Source organism: Magnolia sinica, chromosome 2, assembly GCF_029962835.1.
Source record: "Magnolia sinica isolate HGM2019 chromosome 2, MsV1, whole genome shotgun sequence".
Classification (NCBI taxonomy): Eukaryota; Viridiplantae; Streptophyta; class Magnoliopsida; order Magnoliales; family Magnoliaceae; genus Magnolia; species Magnolia sinica.
In genome coordinates, this window is record NC_080574.1 from 122,344,414 (window position 1) to 122,360,096 (window position 15,683).

At 39.2% G+C, this 15,683-nt stretch overlaps 1 protein-coding gene across 2 annotated transcripts in view; it reads left to right on the forward strand.

The window, feature by feature from the left end:
- Positions 1–1,966: 1,966 nt before the first annotated feature.
- LOC131237516 (uncharacterized) overlaps positions 1,967–15,683 on the forward strand; it is a 60,546-nt gene continuing 46,829 nt past the window's right edge. The window contains exons 1-2 of one of the 2 annotated variants that reach the window (XM_058235336.1): positions 1,967–2,155; positions 6,205–6,467. In XM_058235336.1, coding sequence (XP_058091319.1) covers positions 2,083–2,155; positions 6,205–6,467 — 336 coding nt within the window. In that variant the 5' untranslated portion in view covers positions 1,967–2,082. The remainder of the gene's footprint in view (positions 2,156–6,204; positions 6,468–15,683) is intronic. The other variant, XM_058235335.1, reaches the window with a different exon arrangement.

Here is a 15,683-nt window from a genome sequence, read left to right on the forward strand (position 1 = left end):
TTTATTAGGGTGAGGGTATATTGGTAGATTTTGAAGCCTAAAAATTAGATTGAAATTTGAAATACTTTAATTTTTCTTTGAGATTATATTAGAGCTGAGTATGGGCCGTCCATCAGGTGAGTCCATCTTGTATGTTCTATAACACAGGAATGACGAATGGAATGTTTTGTTGGATATTTTCAAAACATTAAAATGTTGCTAGAAACCTAGTTCATATCTTATCATTCAGATTGATTATTTTACTTGTTCTTCAACAAGTGATTCTGATTATCCATTTTATAAGCAATTGATCTAATGGTTAGAATTAACCGAGCACAGAACTTTTTCCATGGCATCCCATTCAATATATTCTAAACCTATTGAACAGCCAAGATCAATGGATTTTACTGTCCAAGCATCCGGATGTAACTGGGAACACTTGAGGGACTTGGATTCTACCTCTCCAATATGGAGGTCAGTATGGTCCGTGCTGTGGGCCTAACAATGATGTGATTTATTGATGTTGTCCACCCATTTCCATCTCAATTTTAGAGACATTATTCTAAAAATGAGGTACATATCCGAATCTTAGGTGGACCACACCACATGAAACAGTGGTAACTGAACGACCACCATTAAAAACTTCTTAGGCCACAACTGTTTAGGATTGAGCTGATATTTGTGTTTGCCGTTCATCTAAGTCTACATGACTTGATCAACATATTACATGGCAAATAAACATTACAGTGGGCCCTAAAATGTTTTTTAATGACAGATGTTCAACTACCACTGTTTTCCCATGATGTGGCTCGCTTGAGATTTGGATTTACATCATTTTTGGGCTGATGTTCTACGATGAGCTGGAAAAATGTATCGATGGCATGGATAAATAAAACACATGCACTGGGGTAGAGCCCATATCACCAACCAGGGACATTCCTTGCGTGGAGGGGTCACAGCCGAAACTAGCCCTTTTGTAGTCACCACTTCTACAGGGAGTAGGTATTAGTCGGTGGTGTGGACCGATGGTGTGTGTGTATATATATATATATATATTTATATCTATGTTTTATCCATACAGTCCATTCATTTTTCCATCTCATTGTACACCATAGGAAGCGGTGGCAATTGAACACCTGCCGTTAAAAACTTTCTGGGCCCACAAAAGTTTTGGATCAAGCTGATATTTGTATTTTTCCTTTATCCAAATCTGTATGACCTAATCAATAGGTTAGATGTCAAATAAACATTACAGCCCTATGAAAATTTTTGAGCTCATGATCTAAAATGACCCTGAAAAATGAAAATGAACAGATGGAATGGATAAAATACGTACATCATGGTGGGTCACATCACTGACCAATACCGTGACCTCGGTACTGAAGGTGTCACTACCGATTCCGAGTCTCTGTAGCTGGACGTGGTTTTGCTGGTGACCCCAACACCAACCAGAGAGCTGATGTCAAACTTCTGTGCGCCCCCAACATGATGTATGTGTTTCATCCACTCCGTCCATCCATTTTTTCCAGATCATTTTGCTTTTAGAACCCAAAATGACGAAAATAAAAATCTCAAGTGGGCCACACCACAGGAAAACAGTTTTGACTGAACGTCCACCATCTGCAAAATTCCAAGGGCCCACTGTGATTTTTATTTTACATCCAACCTGTTGATAAGGTCACACAGACCTGAATAAAGGGAAAACACAAATATCAGCTTCATCCAAAACTTCTGTGGTCCCTAGTAAGTTTTCAACGGTAAGAATTCAATTCCTACTATTTCCTGTAGTATGGTCCACCTGAGATTTGGATCTGCCTATTTTTGGTCCCATGCTATGAAATTATCTGAAAAATTGGATGGACGGAATGGATAAAACACATACATCATGATGGGGCCCACAGAGATTTGACACTAGCTAGCCGGCTGGTGTTTGGCCCACTGCGAATGCACTCTCGATCATTTCTCTTTATCTACACGACCCACCGTCACAGACCGTAGAAGATCAAAACGGTCTTCAAGATCTTCTCCCCTTTCACAAGAAAGAGGCGCAGTCTAGCAATATCTTATCCTGCGCACCCAATTCCAACCAGTGGAGAAGAAAAAATGTCGAGCTTGAAAACAGATTCTCCAATCTCTCGTCGAATTGTCCTCGCTTTCCTCGATTTCCTCAATTCAGGTTCGTCCTCTACTATCATCATCTTTACCTTTTTGCCCTTCTCGTTCTTAATCGATTCGGAGGAAGAAAAGGAGAAGAAGAATCGAGTGATTTCCAAATGGTTTCTAAAAAATGATTTTTTATGAGAGTGCTGAAATTGTAGTAATTAGATTAGTTAGGGTTATAATTCTATTATTTGTTTATCACATGCAGTGGATTTATTTATACTAGACCCTGTTCTTTACTTTTTTGGAGTTGGAGTAGTACTAAAAGTCTACTAATCGTAATACTCTAAGGGCCATGTTTGGAAACCATGGATTCCATTCCAAACAGTGGAAAAGGAAAATGGTTTTCCTTTGATGTGACGATTCACGTTGTTTTAACAGCAAAGAAAAGGGAGGTTTACACTGAGCAATCATTACACTTTTCCAAATTTTGGATTCTTGGCACAAGCGATTAGGTGAGTATTGTGAGAGAAACATGAGGTTTCCACTTACTACTCAAACAAGAACTCAAAATTGGAATCCATGTTTCGATAATTCTCGTCGAAGTCATCATTGTGTAGGTTTTTATTTTTTTTCTTTTCTCTTGCCGTTGGATTCCACATATCCAAACATAGACTAATTAGAAAAGATGGGTGTAATTATCAAAAGGGTCGGGCTTATATGTTGGTTCACGTTTGTTGATTTCGATGGATGCTTTTCTATCATCACTGAGTTGGCAGCAATGGGCCATCTTAGAGCTTAGGTTGAACTTGCTTGATTTTGAATCACGTCAGTGTATAGAATCTACAGATACTATCAGTATCGCAGGTCAACAGTGCGAAACGGGGTAACACAAAAATTAAGCTGTAATATCATCGATACTTGCATGATATATCATGATATTAATATTATTTCAAAATATCAATGAGCAGCATGTGCTTCAAATTCGTAGTATCTATTGATACAAGTATTGATCAATAGAGCAACAATATTCTGCGATATTCGACAAAAATCCATAAATTTTAAAAAAAGAAGACATTGCCCTTTTTTTGGGGATTGTGTTTCTTGATGTGTTTTAACAACCCGCTCGAGTTTTTCTTCATCAAAGCATGAATTTGGTGGAGAAATTGCTATCTTGGAGCGGATTTAAGCTGAGCCTTATAGGTGAGAAAAAATTGTTTAAATTTATTTTTTAACAGATTAGCAAGAAAACAAGTAGAAATCCATAAATATCTGTGCACAAGTTTCATGCAGTGACTTGGATTTTAAGTAAGAAATTTCTATTTTGAAGTTGAAAAGGCAAAAAAATTGGGGAAATTGATTTTTTTTTTTTCAAATTCCATCCCTTTAAAATTGCTTTATAACTATGGAAAAAATATATGTTGATTGCTTGTTTATTTATTTATTTATTTGTTTTGTATTGTATTATATCTGAACGATATGAACTCATTTCGGAAACAGTTGCATCACTTATTACTGATAACGCATGGTGTTTCTGCTCTAACCAAATGAAGACTATTATTTTTGTACTGTTTGTGTTCTAAGTGTGTAATCTGCTGCCTTTCAACATAACCTGAAGTTCTACTGAAAAATTGCATCATTTCCCCAAAGTTTCATCAATGTTTCCCTCAAACTACAATAGATTACGTGATACACGTGATATCGCGCTTTCCTGATATTTCCTATGACTTCTTCGGATCCCATAGGTGCGATACATAGTGCAACACCGATACTTCGGATATTGGCGTATAGATGGTTGTGGGTTCCACTAAGTAATGTTATTCCTCCGGCTCTCAAATGGAGAGAATGAAGTGTTGTACTGTGGCACATGTGTGCAAGATCCGGGCCACCCAATGCATTTGGCTGAAAATCGTCTGTTGTATACTTGTCAAGTGCTAGGCATGCATGGTTTTAATATCAATTTTAGTGTGAATTGCTCAGAGAATGAAAGCAGTATGACTTGCCTGGACTCAGTTTGGTTTCAAGGAGTCAGTCACCAGTCACTTGTTTCGATCTCCAACAATGCCGAGGTGTCTCTAGGAGGAAATTTAGAACTATGGCCACATGTAGGGGTGTGAATGGGTTGGTTCCAGTTGAGGGGAGTCCCAAACTTATTCAATAACCGGATCAGAAATTTGGTCCTGTCTCCAACCCATTAAATATGGGTTGGGTTTGGGTTGGTTCCAAGTCAAAATAAGCTGAACCATTTATTTACTGGTTTGGGTTTGGTTATAGGAGGATCCAGACCCAATCTATCTATTTGGCGGGTTTGGTTTGGATCGAGTATGGGTTGGGTATAAAACATAAAAAGTGCCTTTACACAAATAATTCCCCCTAGTTGTATCAAAGTTCAAGTCAAATGAGCTCTAAGAGCACATAGTCGTATCCTATCCTAGATAAAGTTGAGAAGAATTTAAGAGTATATCCAAGCATAAATTGTTTGCAATAAACTAATGTGACACTACAGATTAAAAAAGAAAAATGGCCATTGGATCTTATCTAATGTTTCCCAATTCTCACTTTCCCTAGGTAATATTAATTACTCAATTCGACATTTAGACTTAACTAGACTTATTACTTAATTGTTTCCTTGGCTTGGGTCGGATTTGGGTGTGGATTTGGTCCATTTTGGGATCCAAATTGGTCCCATTTGAAAATTGGGTCCAATTGGGTCGGGTTGATTGGGAGAGGTACTAGACCTGACCCATTTGGTCATTGCGATGAACTTTTGGACCTAGACCCGTTGCATTACTCCAAATTTCAGACCCTGACCTGCTTATGGTCAGATTGACCTGACCAAGTTGCACCTGTAACCACACGTGTATGTTGAACATAGACCGTTAGTCTTTTTTCCCCCTAATTTCCATTTCTATATTATGGTCCACTTGGTGAGTGGTCTGGCGTAATTTTTTTGTCATGTCTTGTTTATGGCGGGATCAAATTGATGAGTCACCAGGATTTCACACCTGGTGCCATGGATTCTCTTCAATCTTTCCTTGCCCGAATTGCTGTAATACTTCCCCTCTAGCTATTGAAGGTTCACATGCTAAATTTCTTATGTGAAGTTCTTACAAGTGGTTTGGTTGTAGATATGCCTATTTTATTGTATGAGATTCTTACTGAATCGATCACCTTTGTATGAAGCCAGATCCAATGTACATTGAGTACCATTTATTAAATGGTATCACCCCTACAACTCATAAGATTGGTGAACCTTTATTGACCACTAAGTGGCTTGCCCAAGGTACTATACCCAAAATGGACTACTTGGTTTGTAACTATATCAGTATATCCAAATAAGTTTGGCAATGCATGTTCTAGACATTAACTGCTGCCAACCCTTTGTGGCTTGTGTGGCTAGTTGTGTTCAAGTGCAGTGTGGGGCTTGACCATGTTTGCATGTGATTTGTGCTGGTAATCATGAATTGGTGGGTTCTTACTATTTTATGCAAGCAACTACTTGATCATGACCTTTCATGTGCCTTGGTGTTTTGTGCTTATCAGTTTTCGCGGCCAATACCCCACCATGATGCTACTTTACTTTCTTGCCCTTTGGGGGTGTGCTTGTAATGGTTGTGGCTGCCTGGCTGGGGGTAAATGGTGGGTGGGAATGGATCATCGATGTGAACATTTGTTGTTGCAATTTCAAGTCCTTGTAAAAAAGGAAGGTTGAAGTCTGGTGGTCAGATGATGATAAAAATTGCTCATCTACCATTCAAAAGTCAATGCCAAATTGTTAGGAGAAAGGCTAAGATGATAATAATGATAATGATGGTTCTTAAAAGATGTCATCAGACTGGATGAAGTGAATCATGTACCTGCTATATTCATACTTAGAAATATATATGTTCCTTCCGTTGCTGCAAATACAAAAACAGTAACGGCTACTGAAGTTAGTTCACATTTTCTAGATTAGTTGTATCCATATTATTGTAGTAACATTTATCTTTGATACATCACTGTGGTATGTGAGCCTTGGAATTTGTGACAGTATCCTTCTGAAGCCTCTTTTAAATTTCTTTTGAAGGATGGCAACATTTCCTTATTTAATTCCTCTTTTGATTCTGTTTGCTTTCTCTAGGACAGTTGAACCTGCTCCTGGTGTTGATATTGAGGGTCTTGAGGTTGTTAAGGAATGCTTGGAAGAGGTTTTTAAGCTCAATTCATCTTCTGTTGATGATCGAACACGACCTGGTTTATTGGTTGACATGTTCAGTTCAGCAGATGCTAATAAACAGCATGATACCCAAATGGATTTGGGTCATGCGGCAGTGTCAGTGGACACGCCCAGTACAACAACAGCCCAAAAAACTGTGAATGGAAATCTTTCAGAGGCATCAAAATCACTGGTTTTTTCTTCCCTCCTCCCCAAGATGTTCCTATGCTTGTTCTATTTGTGCCACATGTATGGGCTGTTACTGAAAGATTATAAATTTACAGCACATTCTTAAAGTGTCAGGCTTTTCATCATCTTTTTTCCATGTAGTTCTGTATTTTTACTTGATTTGGCTACTTGTAATCATCCACTGATTATCTATCTTTGCAATCTTGTTGGTTCTTTCCCCCCCCCCCCCCCCCCCTCTTATAAATGATGAAATTTATTAGAACGAGAAAGAAGAAAAATATAAGATGTACATGAAGCCCCCCTTTTATGGCCATGGGAAAGATTCATGACAACTAATCAACTACAGATATCTTGTAACACTGAGCAGTCTATTGGCTTCCGAATATGCTTCTCCTTGCACGTGGGGGAAAAAAAAACTCTGATAAGTCATATTGTTAGTGTTGCTTAGGAGTTCACCTTTTTTTTTTTGGGAGAATTAATCAATTTATTGAAAGCCAAAAGGTAGAAGACAACAAGAAAAACAAAAGAAGAAGCAAACAAAACAACAAACCTGACCCCCAAGGGCTAGGAGCTCTCTTATCATAACTACAATTACATAGGAATCTTGGTGATGTAATAATTTGAGCTATATACAATTTAAAAATGAACATACGCTAACTGCTTTTATTTGGCACCAAGGATTTGAGATTCTGTTGTGATTTGATAGTATATCTTTATGATATACCTTTTTAAGGTACCTTTTTTTTTTTTCCTAAGGTATTTGCTATTTGCTGAGGCTTAAATCCTTTCAAGTTTATGTGAGAAGTTGTACCTTCCAATGGAATCCCGATTAGAACTTGTAATACCTTGGGATGACATAAAGATTTTCTCCCAATCCATGGTGTATGCTGTTTGTAGATGACATAGTTTTGATTGACAAGATACAACTTTATTTATGGAGGGGTGCCTTAGAATCTAAGGGATTTAAAATTAGTCGGACTAAAACAGAATATATGGAGTGCAATTTTAGTAACAATAGGAGTGAAAATGAGGAAGTGGTTAGAATTACTGACCAAGAAATTTCCCAAAATGACCACTTTGATACCTTGGGTCAATAATTCATGTGTGTGGAGAGATTGAGAAGTATGTTTGCCATAGAATTCAAGCTGGGTGGAATAAATGGAGATGTGCCTATTTAGTTTTATGTGATCATCGTGTACCAATCAAACTTAAAAGGAAAATTTTCTACGATGGCTATAAGACCAGCCATGCTTTACGAGACAGAATGTTGAGCAGTTAACGAACGTCTTCATAGGATGAGTGGCAAGACAAGGAAGGATAAAACTGGAAATGAATGTATTCAACATAACTTAGGAGTAGCACCAATAGGCAATAAGATGAGGGAAAATAGACGTAGATGGTAAGTCATGTGCAACGGAGACCAAGAACCACGTGGTTAGGAGTGAGTTGGTACAACTTGAAGGCTCTAAATGGTTAAGGGGAAGGCCTAAAAGGATGTGGATGGGGGAAGTAAGAAAAGACTTGATGACCTATGGTCTAATTGAAGGTATGACGCTTCGTAGAGTGAATGGTGGAAGGTGATTCATGTAGCCAACCCCAATCAGGATAAAGCTTAGATGATGGTGATCTGTCGGAAAGTTTCTATGCTGTGATTCCACTTGTTGGAAATTCCATCCTCTACTGTCACATGTTTATTAAAATTTATGACCACTAAAACACATTATGTGGCAAGGACACACCTAGTATCTACATGAGGAAACTAAACAAGTGGAGATGTATGCCATGATTACTTGTAGTTAGAGCTAAGAAACTGAAAGTAGAGCTCAACCATTTAAAGTTTATTAATTTTTTTTTTTTTTTTTAAAAACATGCCTATGGAATGCCTTCCACATTGGTCGACTAACACTAGAACATATGACATATTCTCAGAAATTTCATAATGGTTCCAATCTGGTCTAAACACAACTGCAGGAGGGTCCAACAGATCCTCTCCGACGATAGGGCAGTCCGATAATTCCTACTCAATGGGTAAACCTTCTTCAACTAACCCTTATCAAATGTACATATATGGAATGTCCAAAACTTAGTTGCATGAAGTGAGAGCGGGAGTGAGGATCACCAATTTTTGAAAAGTCAAGAAGTTTGAAGCATCTAGGATTGTCTGTATATTGTGGTGCGTGCGTACACATGATTATAGTTAAGTAGATTATGAAAAAATATATAAATTTTGAATGTGTTATTATAATATATCATGAAAATATATACTGTAAATTTTGAATACATTGTATATCTAATTATTAAAAGACGCACTTTTGCAGAAAAATTTTCTTAAAATCTTTGTTAGCAATGGTTGATCTTAAGATTTTTCAAATAAAGGTTCAATGATTATCTCTTTCTAGTGACAATATATAGAAATAAATAGCAATATAAACCACACAAGAAAAAAGAAAAAAAGGAAAGATGGTTCCTAGGAGTTTGAAGCACGAATCTTTGGGGGGAAATCACGGTGTGTAAAGGAATCCAAATTGAAAGGGCGAATTCGCGGTTCTAACGAGGGGGTTTAGGTGAGAGTGCGAGGTTCGAGTTTACCTAGCTTTGGCCGGACTGAAGATGAGGAGAAAATCAGAAAATGGGCTTGGGAATGGAGAAAAAAAGGATCCACAAAGTAAAGGGGTAGGTAGTTTGAAAGGTTTTTCAGTATCGGGATATGCAGGTGATCGGGATGGGAGTGGAGCAAAGGAAAAAGGGGAGATATCCTCGGGTGAGATTTGGCAGGAAGGAGAGGTAACCGTTACTTACACAGGGCACGACCTCCAGGTAATGGAGGTAGAAGGAGGAGACTGGACAAAGGTATGGTGGAAGAAATAAGGGATGGAGAAAACAGGAGTAGAGAAGTTGTCAGAACTTCCGACCCTACTTGTGGAAGGGTTCCTTGAGGGTTGGCTTCCAGTGAAATTTTCATGGGTTTTTGGAAGGGCAGGTAAGGTGTTGGAGGTGAAAATACCATCGGACTAGTATACTGTGGCCCATTGTGGTTTTGCCTTTGTGTGGATGTCATCGTCATTGGAGGTGGCAACGGCCGTGAAGATGCTGGATGGGGATCAATGGGAAGAAGCTAAGGGTACATAAGGCTTGGTTCTGTCCTGAATAAAAATAGGGAAGGAACCAAGAAGATGAATAGGCAATAACAGTAGTAAAGAGGGGTAGAAGGCCCGTAGCTAGTTTCTTCCTAACACCGATACATGGGTGAAGTACTATGAAAAGGGTGATTGGTCGATGTCTTTTCGAGATGTTGCGGCTGGGGAAAAAGCAACAATAGAAGCATCCAATTGTTGATTTGGCAGACAACGACCCTAGACAACAAAAGCACCAAAACGTTGTTGCAGTGGATGACAACTCCAGGTAAAGGAACCAGGGGAAGAAACAAATGGATGGAGAGAATGGGTGGGTGAAGAGAATGTAGTGAGAGATGTGGTGGAGAACACTAGTGAGTTCCTACAGTCGTCGTTTGTTGTGAAAACTTCTAATGAGGCCATTGTCACTTAGGTTCGAAAATGGGGAAACAGGTGAGAAGGTGGATGGATTATTCATATATTGGGTAGGAAGATGTATGGTTCCTTGTTTGGGGATTCCTTCGGAACTCTGGATTTGGGATGTTTTTGTTGAAATGGGGGATGCTTAGGAAAGGTGGTGGCAATCGACCTTGCGACGAAAGATGGTGAGGAGTTGGGGGCAGCCAGGGTATGTGTGAAGTAGAAAATGACTATATTGGATTAAAAAACGGTTACAATGGTGGTTGGGGACGATCCCTAAATTTCGAGAGAGAGAATCGACGGGGTGTTTTGGAATAATGGGGGGTGAGATATAGGTCCGGCGCAACAGTGGCGATTCAACTGGAAAGCTCAGTTGGGCAGAAGGGGAGATGGAGTATAATTTCTATGCTCTGGCGGGACTTCGGTCTTGGCAAGGGACACAAATGTCTCCCATTTGCTGCTTAGAGGTTGGTGAAGGGAGAGCGAAGGAGATTTTGTGAACTCCGGAAGAGGAAATTGTGGAAGCTTAGAGAGCATACACTCAATCCAGACATTGGTTTGGAGCCTGAACCTTCGAAGTTGGGGGCACTTGCTCCTTTGCTTGGCAGTCTTAATGAGGTTCAGGAGTCAGCTTGGAACATGTGGTAGTTGGCGATGATGCCTGATGTTGCTTCAGTTGTCCAAATTGCCAACGAGGCCTCTTTTTCAATTTCGTCTTTAGATGACAACATCGATGAACAAGATGCTGACACATGGATGGAGGATACGACTTATGTTTCTCCACGTGGCAAGACTGATCAAGCAGGCAGGTCTAGTGGAAGAAAGAGGGTTAGAGTGGATAAGATTGTTAATAAATAATTATTCTTTCTTGGAATGTCAGGGGATTGGTTTGCAAGGTTAAAAGGGCTCAATTGAGGAAGATGTGTAAAAATGTCAGAGTTGATGTCAATACGTTGCAAGAGACCAAGATTCAGGTTATGAACAGAGGTTTGGTGGACTCTGTGTGGGGTGAGAGGAACAGATTGTCTCTCGGTTGACGCAGGTGGAGTTGCAGGGGGTGTCTTAGTTGTGTGGAATTCTGAGGTTTGGAAAGTGGTAGATAGCTATGTTGGTTCCTTTTCCCTATCGGTAGTTCTGCATGATATGATCTCTGGTTGGCAGTGGTGTTTTTATTTATTTATTATTATTATTATTATTATTTATACAGTTTATGGGCCTTGCGTCCCGAGTTAGCATGGGCAATTTTGGGATGAGCTGAATAGTGTGAGGTAGAAATGGGAGCTTCCTTGGTGCGTACGCGGAGATTTTAACATAGTAAGATTTTCCTATGAAAAATCTAATGATGGACGTATTACTAGCATCATGAAAGGATTTACAGAATGGGTTGAGAAGCATGTAACTGATTGATTTACCTCTTGAAGGGGGCAAGTATATGGTCGAATGGTCAGGTTGACCCTATTTTATTCAGGTTGGATAGATTCTTAGTTTCTGTTAAATGGTTAGAGAAATTTTCTTTGGTTGGTCAAAGGTGTTTGCTGAAACCAATTTCAGATCATTGTCCTATTGTTTTGGAAGTGCTCAAAGAGGATTTGGGGCTGATACCTTTCATATTTGAGAGAGCTTGGATGGAGATAAGAGGACTTTAATCATTTGATAAAAGACTAGTGGGAGTCTTTTGTGGTTCAAGGTTATGCCAATGATTGTCTCTCTCGTAAGTTGCGGTAATTGAAAGAAAAAAAAAGGTTTGGAAAAAAGATGTTTGGGGTGCTAGGGAAGCAGAGTTCGAGGCTTCTCAAAGGGTGATGCATGAGTTGGATTTTAAGGAAGAGGTTAATCAGCTATCGGATGAAGAGCGTGAAGAGAGATGAAGACATGCTACTATTTATGCCAATCACATTAAAGAAGAGGGTGTCAAATGGAGGTAGAGATTAAGTGCGCTATGACTTAAAGAAGGTGATAGGAATACTCATTTCTTTCATAACTTCATTAGTGCAAGGGCTTGGAGCAACAAAATTAGTATCTTGGTTGTTAACCATAGCAGAACTTCTAAGAAAGGGAAGATATGTGACTACAGTCTCCTTCTATAAAAATCTTTTATCCCGTAAATAGTGGCCGAGACTGTGGTCAGACAATTTAGTCTTCCCATAGTTGCCGAGGGAGGCGGCATTGTCTCTTGAATTTCCATTCGTTGGGGAGGTCAAGGCTGCTCTAGATTCTATGTGTGGGGAGAAGGCTTCTGGCCCTGATGGTTTCCTTATGTTGTTTTTTCAACATTTCTAGCAAGTGATTAAAAGAGATGTGATGGACTTTGTTTTGGAATTTATGATTGAGGCCGCCTTTCTAATGAATTGGGGGTGTCTTTCATTGCCCTCTTGCCTAAAGTCAAAGGGGTGGATTTGATTACAGATGTTAGGCTTGTTAGTCTTATTGGAGGCCCACACAAAATCTTGGTTAAATAAAGTCTTGGCGCTTCACTTTTGGAGGGCTCTTGTGCAAATTATTTATGAGAACCAAGTGGCTTTTGTGATGGGTAGGTAGATTCATGATAGTGTATTAATCACTCACGAATGTATTGATTTGTGTCATAAAGACAAGAAAAGTGGGGTAGTTTGCAAGGTCTACTTAGAAAAAGCATATGATCAGGTAGTTTAAGGGTTCCTTGACTATATGCTTTGCGGGCTGGGTTGCGGGCAAAAATGGAGGGATTGGATGCAGTCATGTGTTCACTCCGTTGCCTTTTCTATTCTGGCAAATGGTTCACCTAAAGGCTTCTTCATGTCTTCTAGGGGCATTAGACAAGACGATCTGTTGTCTCTGTATTTATTTGTTGTGGCCGGGGAAGCTTTGAGTCAGATGTTGCATAGAGGAGAAGCTACCGGTTTAATCAATGGCGTTAGTCTCTCGAATGGAGGGGTGCATATTAGTCACCTTCAATATGCCGATGACACCCTTCTATTTTGTGACATGGATGTGGTCTAAGTTGACAATTTGCCAAAAATCTCTCTCTCTCTCTCCCTCCCTCTCTCTTTTTCTTTTTTTCTTTGCTTTGAAAGGGTTTCGGGGCTTAGCATTAAGGTTACCAAGAGTGAATTGCTTGGAGTGCATGTGGACAACGAGGAGTTGTCGAACCTGGTGGTGGATTTTGGATGCAAAAAAGGATGTTTCCGTCTTTGCACTTGGGATTGCCTCTTTTTTTTTTTTTTTTTTGGAAAATTGGCCAAGCGCTTGTGGGATAAGGTTGTAGAAAGATTTGAAAGGAAGTTTTTTGTTTGGAAGCGTCGGTATCTATCATTGGGGGATTGGTTAACTATGATAAAAGTGGTGTTTTCCAATACGCTAGTGTATTTTATGTCCCTCTTCATCTGTTTTGCTTTGGCTTGAAAAGTTGAGAAGTGATTTTTTTTTTTTAATTATTTTTTTATTTTATTTTTGTGGCAAGGGATAGAGATTGAAAAGAAGTTTCATCTCCTCAAATGGGATGAGGTTTGTAAGTTGTTTCCTGAAGGTGGAGCAAGGCTCAAGGTTTTGGAGTTTTTAAATTGGTCTCTTCTCAGAAAATGGCTTTGGCGTTTCAGTACTAAGCAAGGAAGACCAGGAAAGGAAATCATTACTTCTAAGTATGGCATGTTGGAGAGGGGTTGGGAAGTCAAAAGATCTTCTTTGTAGTGGACATTTGAGTTGCGGAAATGGATTGCTTCGATGGATTATTTATTTTAGAGAGGGATTTCCTTCTCCTTGGGATTTGGTAGTCGCATCCACTTTTGGGTGGACATTTGGGTTAGAGATAAGGCACTTAAAGAAGATTCTCCTAGTGTGGCTCGGCGCGCCACAGATTGGTTTATCTCTATCCATGATTGCTATTCAGTGGCTAGCGGCTCAATTGTGTGGTCCTCTCCTCGTTGTAGGGAGATGGTAGATGAGGAAATCTTGAAATTCTCAGCGATTCGATTGTGTGGTCTACTCCTTATCGTAGGGAGATGACAGAAGAGGAAATCTCGGAATTCTTGGATTTGTTGGATAGATTGAACAGCATAGTCCCTTCGTCCCAAGATGATGATGCAATGTTTTGGCAAGCTAGCAACTTGGGTCGTTTCTCCGTTTGCTCCTTCTACAAGTTGATATGCGAAGAGCCTTGTTCTCATCATTTCCCATTTCATCTATGGTCTTATGGTGCTTCTCCTAGGGTGGTGGAATTCATGTGGCTTGTGGGTAGAGAGAGAATTCTAAGCATTGATAATCTGCAAAGAAGAGCTCTCATTCTTCCTAACATTTGTTTGATGTGTATGGATGATGCGGAATCCGATTGATCACAAAGGTGTGGGAGTCCTTTCTTGACATCTTTGATTCAGATTGGGCGATGCCAAAGTCAATGGTGGACCCGCTTTGGGTGTGGCATGGTGGAGGGTTGGTAAAGAAGGGAAAGCTATTTGAGAATGCTAATTCTACAAGTGTTGTGGTCCATTTGGGGGGAGTGTAATAGGCGATGCTTCCAGAACAGAAAATTTTCGTTTCAAGAGGTCATTCGGGAGATCAGATATAATGTTTTGGGTTGGGCGTCTTATGTGGCAATTAATCCTTCCAATCTCTCCTCTATTTTTGAGTTGTTGAGTTGGGTTGTATTCTTGCTTTTTTTGTGCACTTCTAATAAAATTTTCAGTTATCTTTCATATATATATATATATATATATATATATATATATATATATATATATATATATATATATATATATATATATAAATTAAGGGGGTTTAGGTATCTTTAAAAAAAATCAAGGGAGTTCCGGTAAATGGAAGAATTTTGCAACTAAGGTCGAGAAGTAATGATTGCCTCATTATTCTTTTTCTTTTTTGCCCCCCCAACATTCCCTTCCATTCACAACTTTTATTGCAGGTTCTTTTGGATTTGCAGAACTCCAATAACCTCCCATACATTGGAATGCCCAAATGATTTGAGATTAATGGCCTCGACATCTTATCTATTTTCTTTGTGAGTTTTGAGAATTCCATGAAACACAGAATTCACATTATGGGGGCATTGGAGTGAGTTTTGAGAATTCTGTGAAACACAGAGTTCACATTGTGGGTAGCATTGGAGTTGTAAGACCCCAGAGTTGTCCCTGCGACTTCACCAACTCTGTTTTCCTCCATGGTGAGAGGACCAGTACTCCTTTGTGTGAGACTTCAAACCCTTTTACAGGTTTACTTTTTCTTCTTTTTAGTTTTCTTTATAGAGAAGAAATTGGTCACTGGAATCACCTAATTAATCTTGAAGAGGTTGGGAAACCTCCACTATACAATCCAGCAAAGTAACAGTAAGTGGTCCGCCAGTTCTGTGTTTCGGAGGCACAAAATGCAAACGTTGGTGATAATCATTTGCGTATTACTGAAATGATCCAGTAAGCATTTTATCCTTTGTCTATAACCAGTCGAAAGCAGCCCCCCTTGTCCTTTTCGGTCTTCCGTCTTCCCATACCCTAATCTTTCTTTCAGGTCCTTTAACCCTAATAATATGCAGAATTATCACAAGTATCAAGTTTAATGATGTTATCATGCCTTTTTAATAGCTAACGGTGCACAACATGTTTCAGATGGTAATTATGTTTTCTTGACTATTCACATGATCTCTGTCCTTAATTACTTATAAAAAATGGTGATCTTTTTTATCTAGACATTCAAGATTTTTTTGG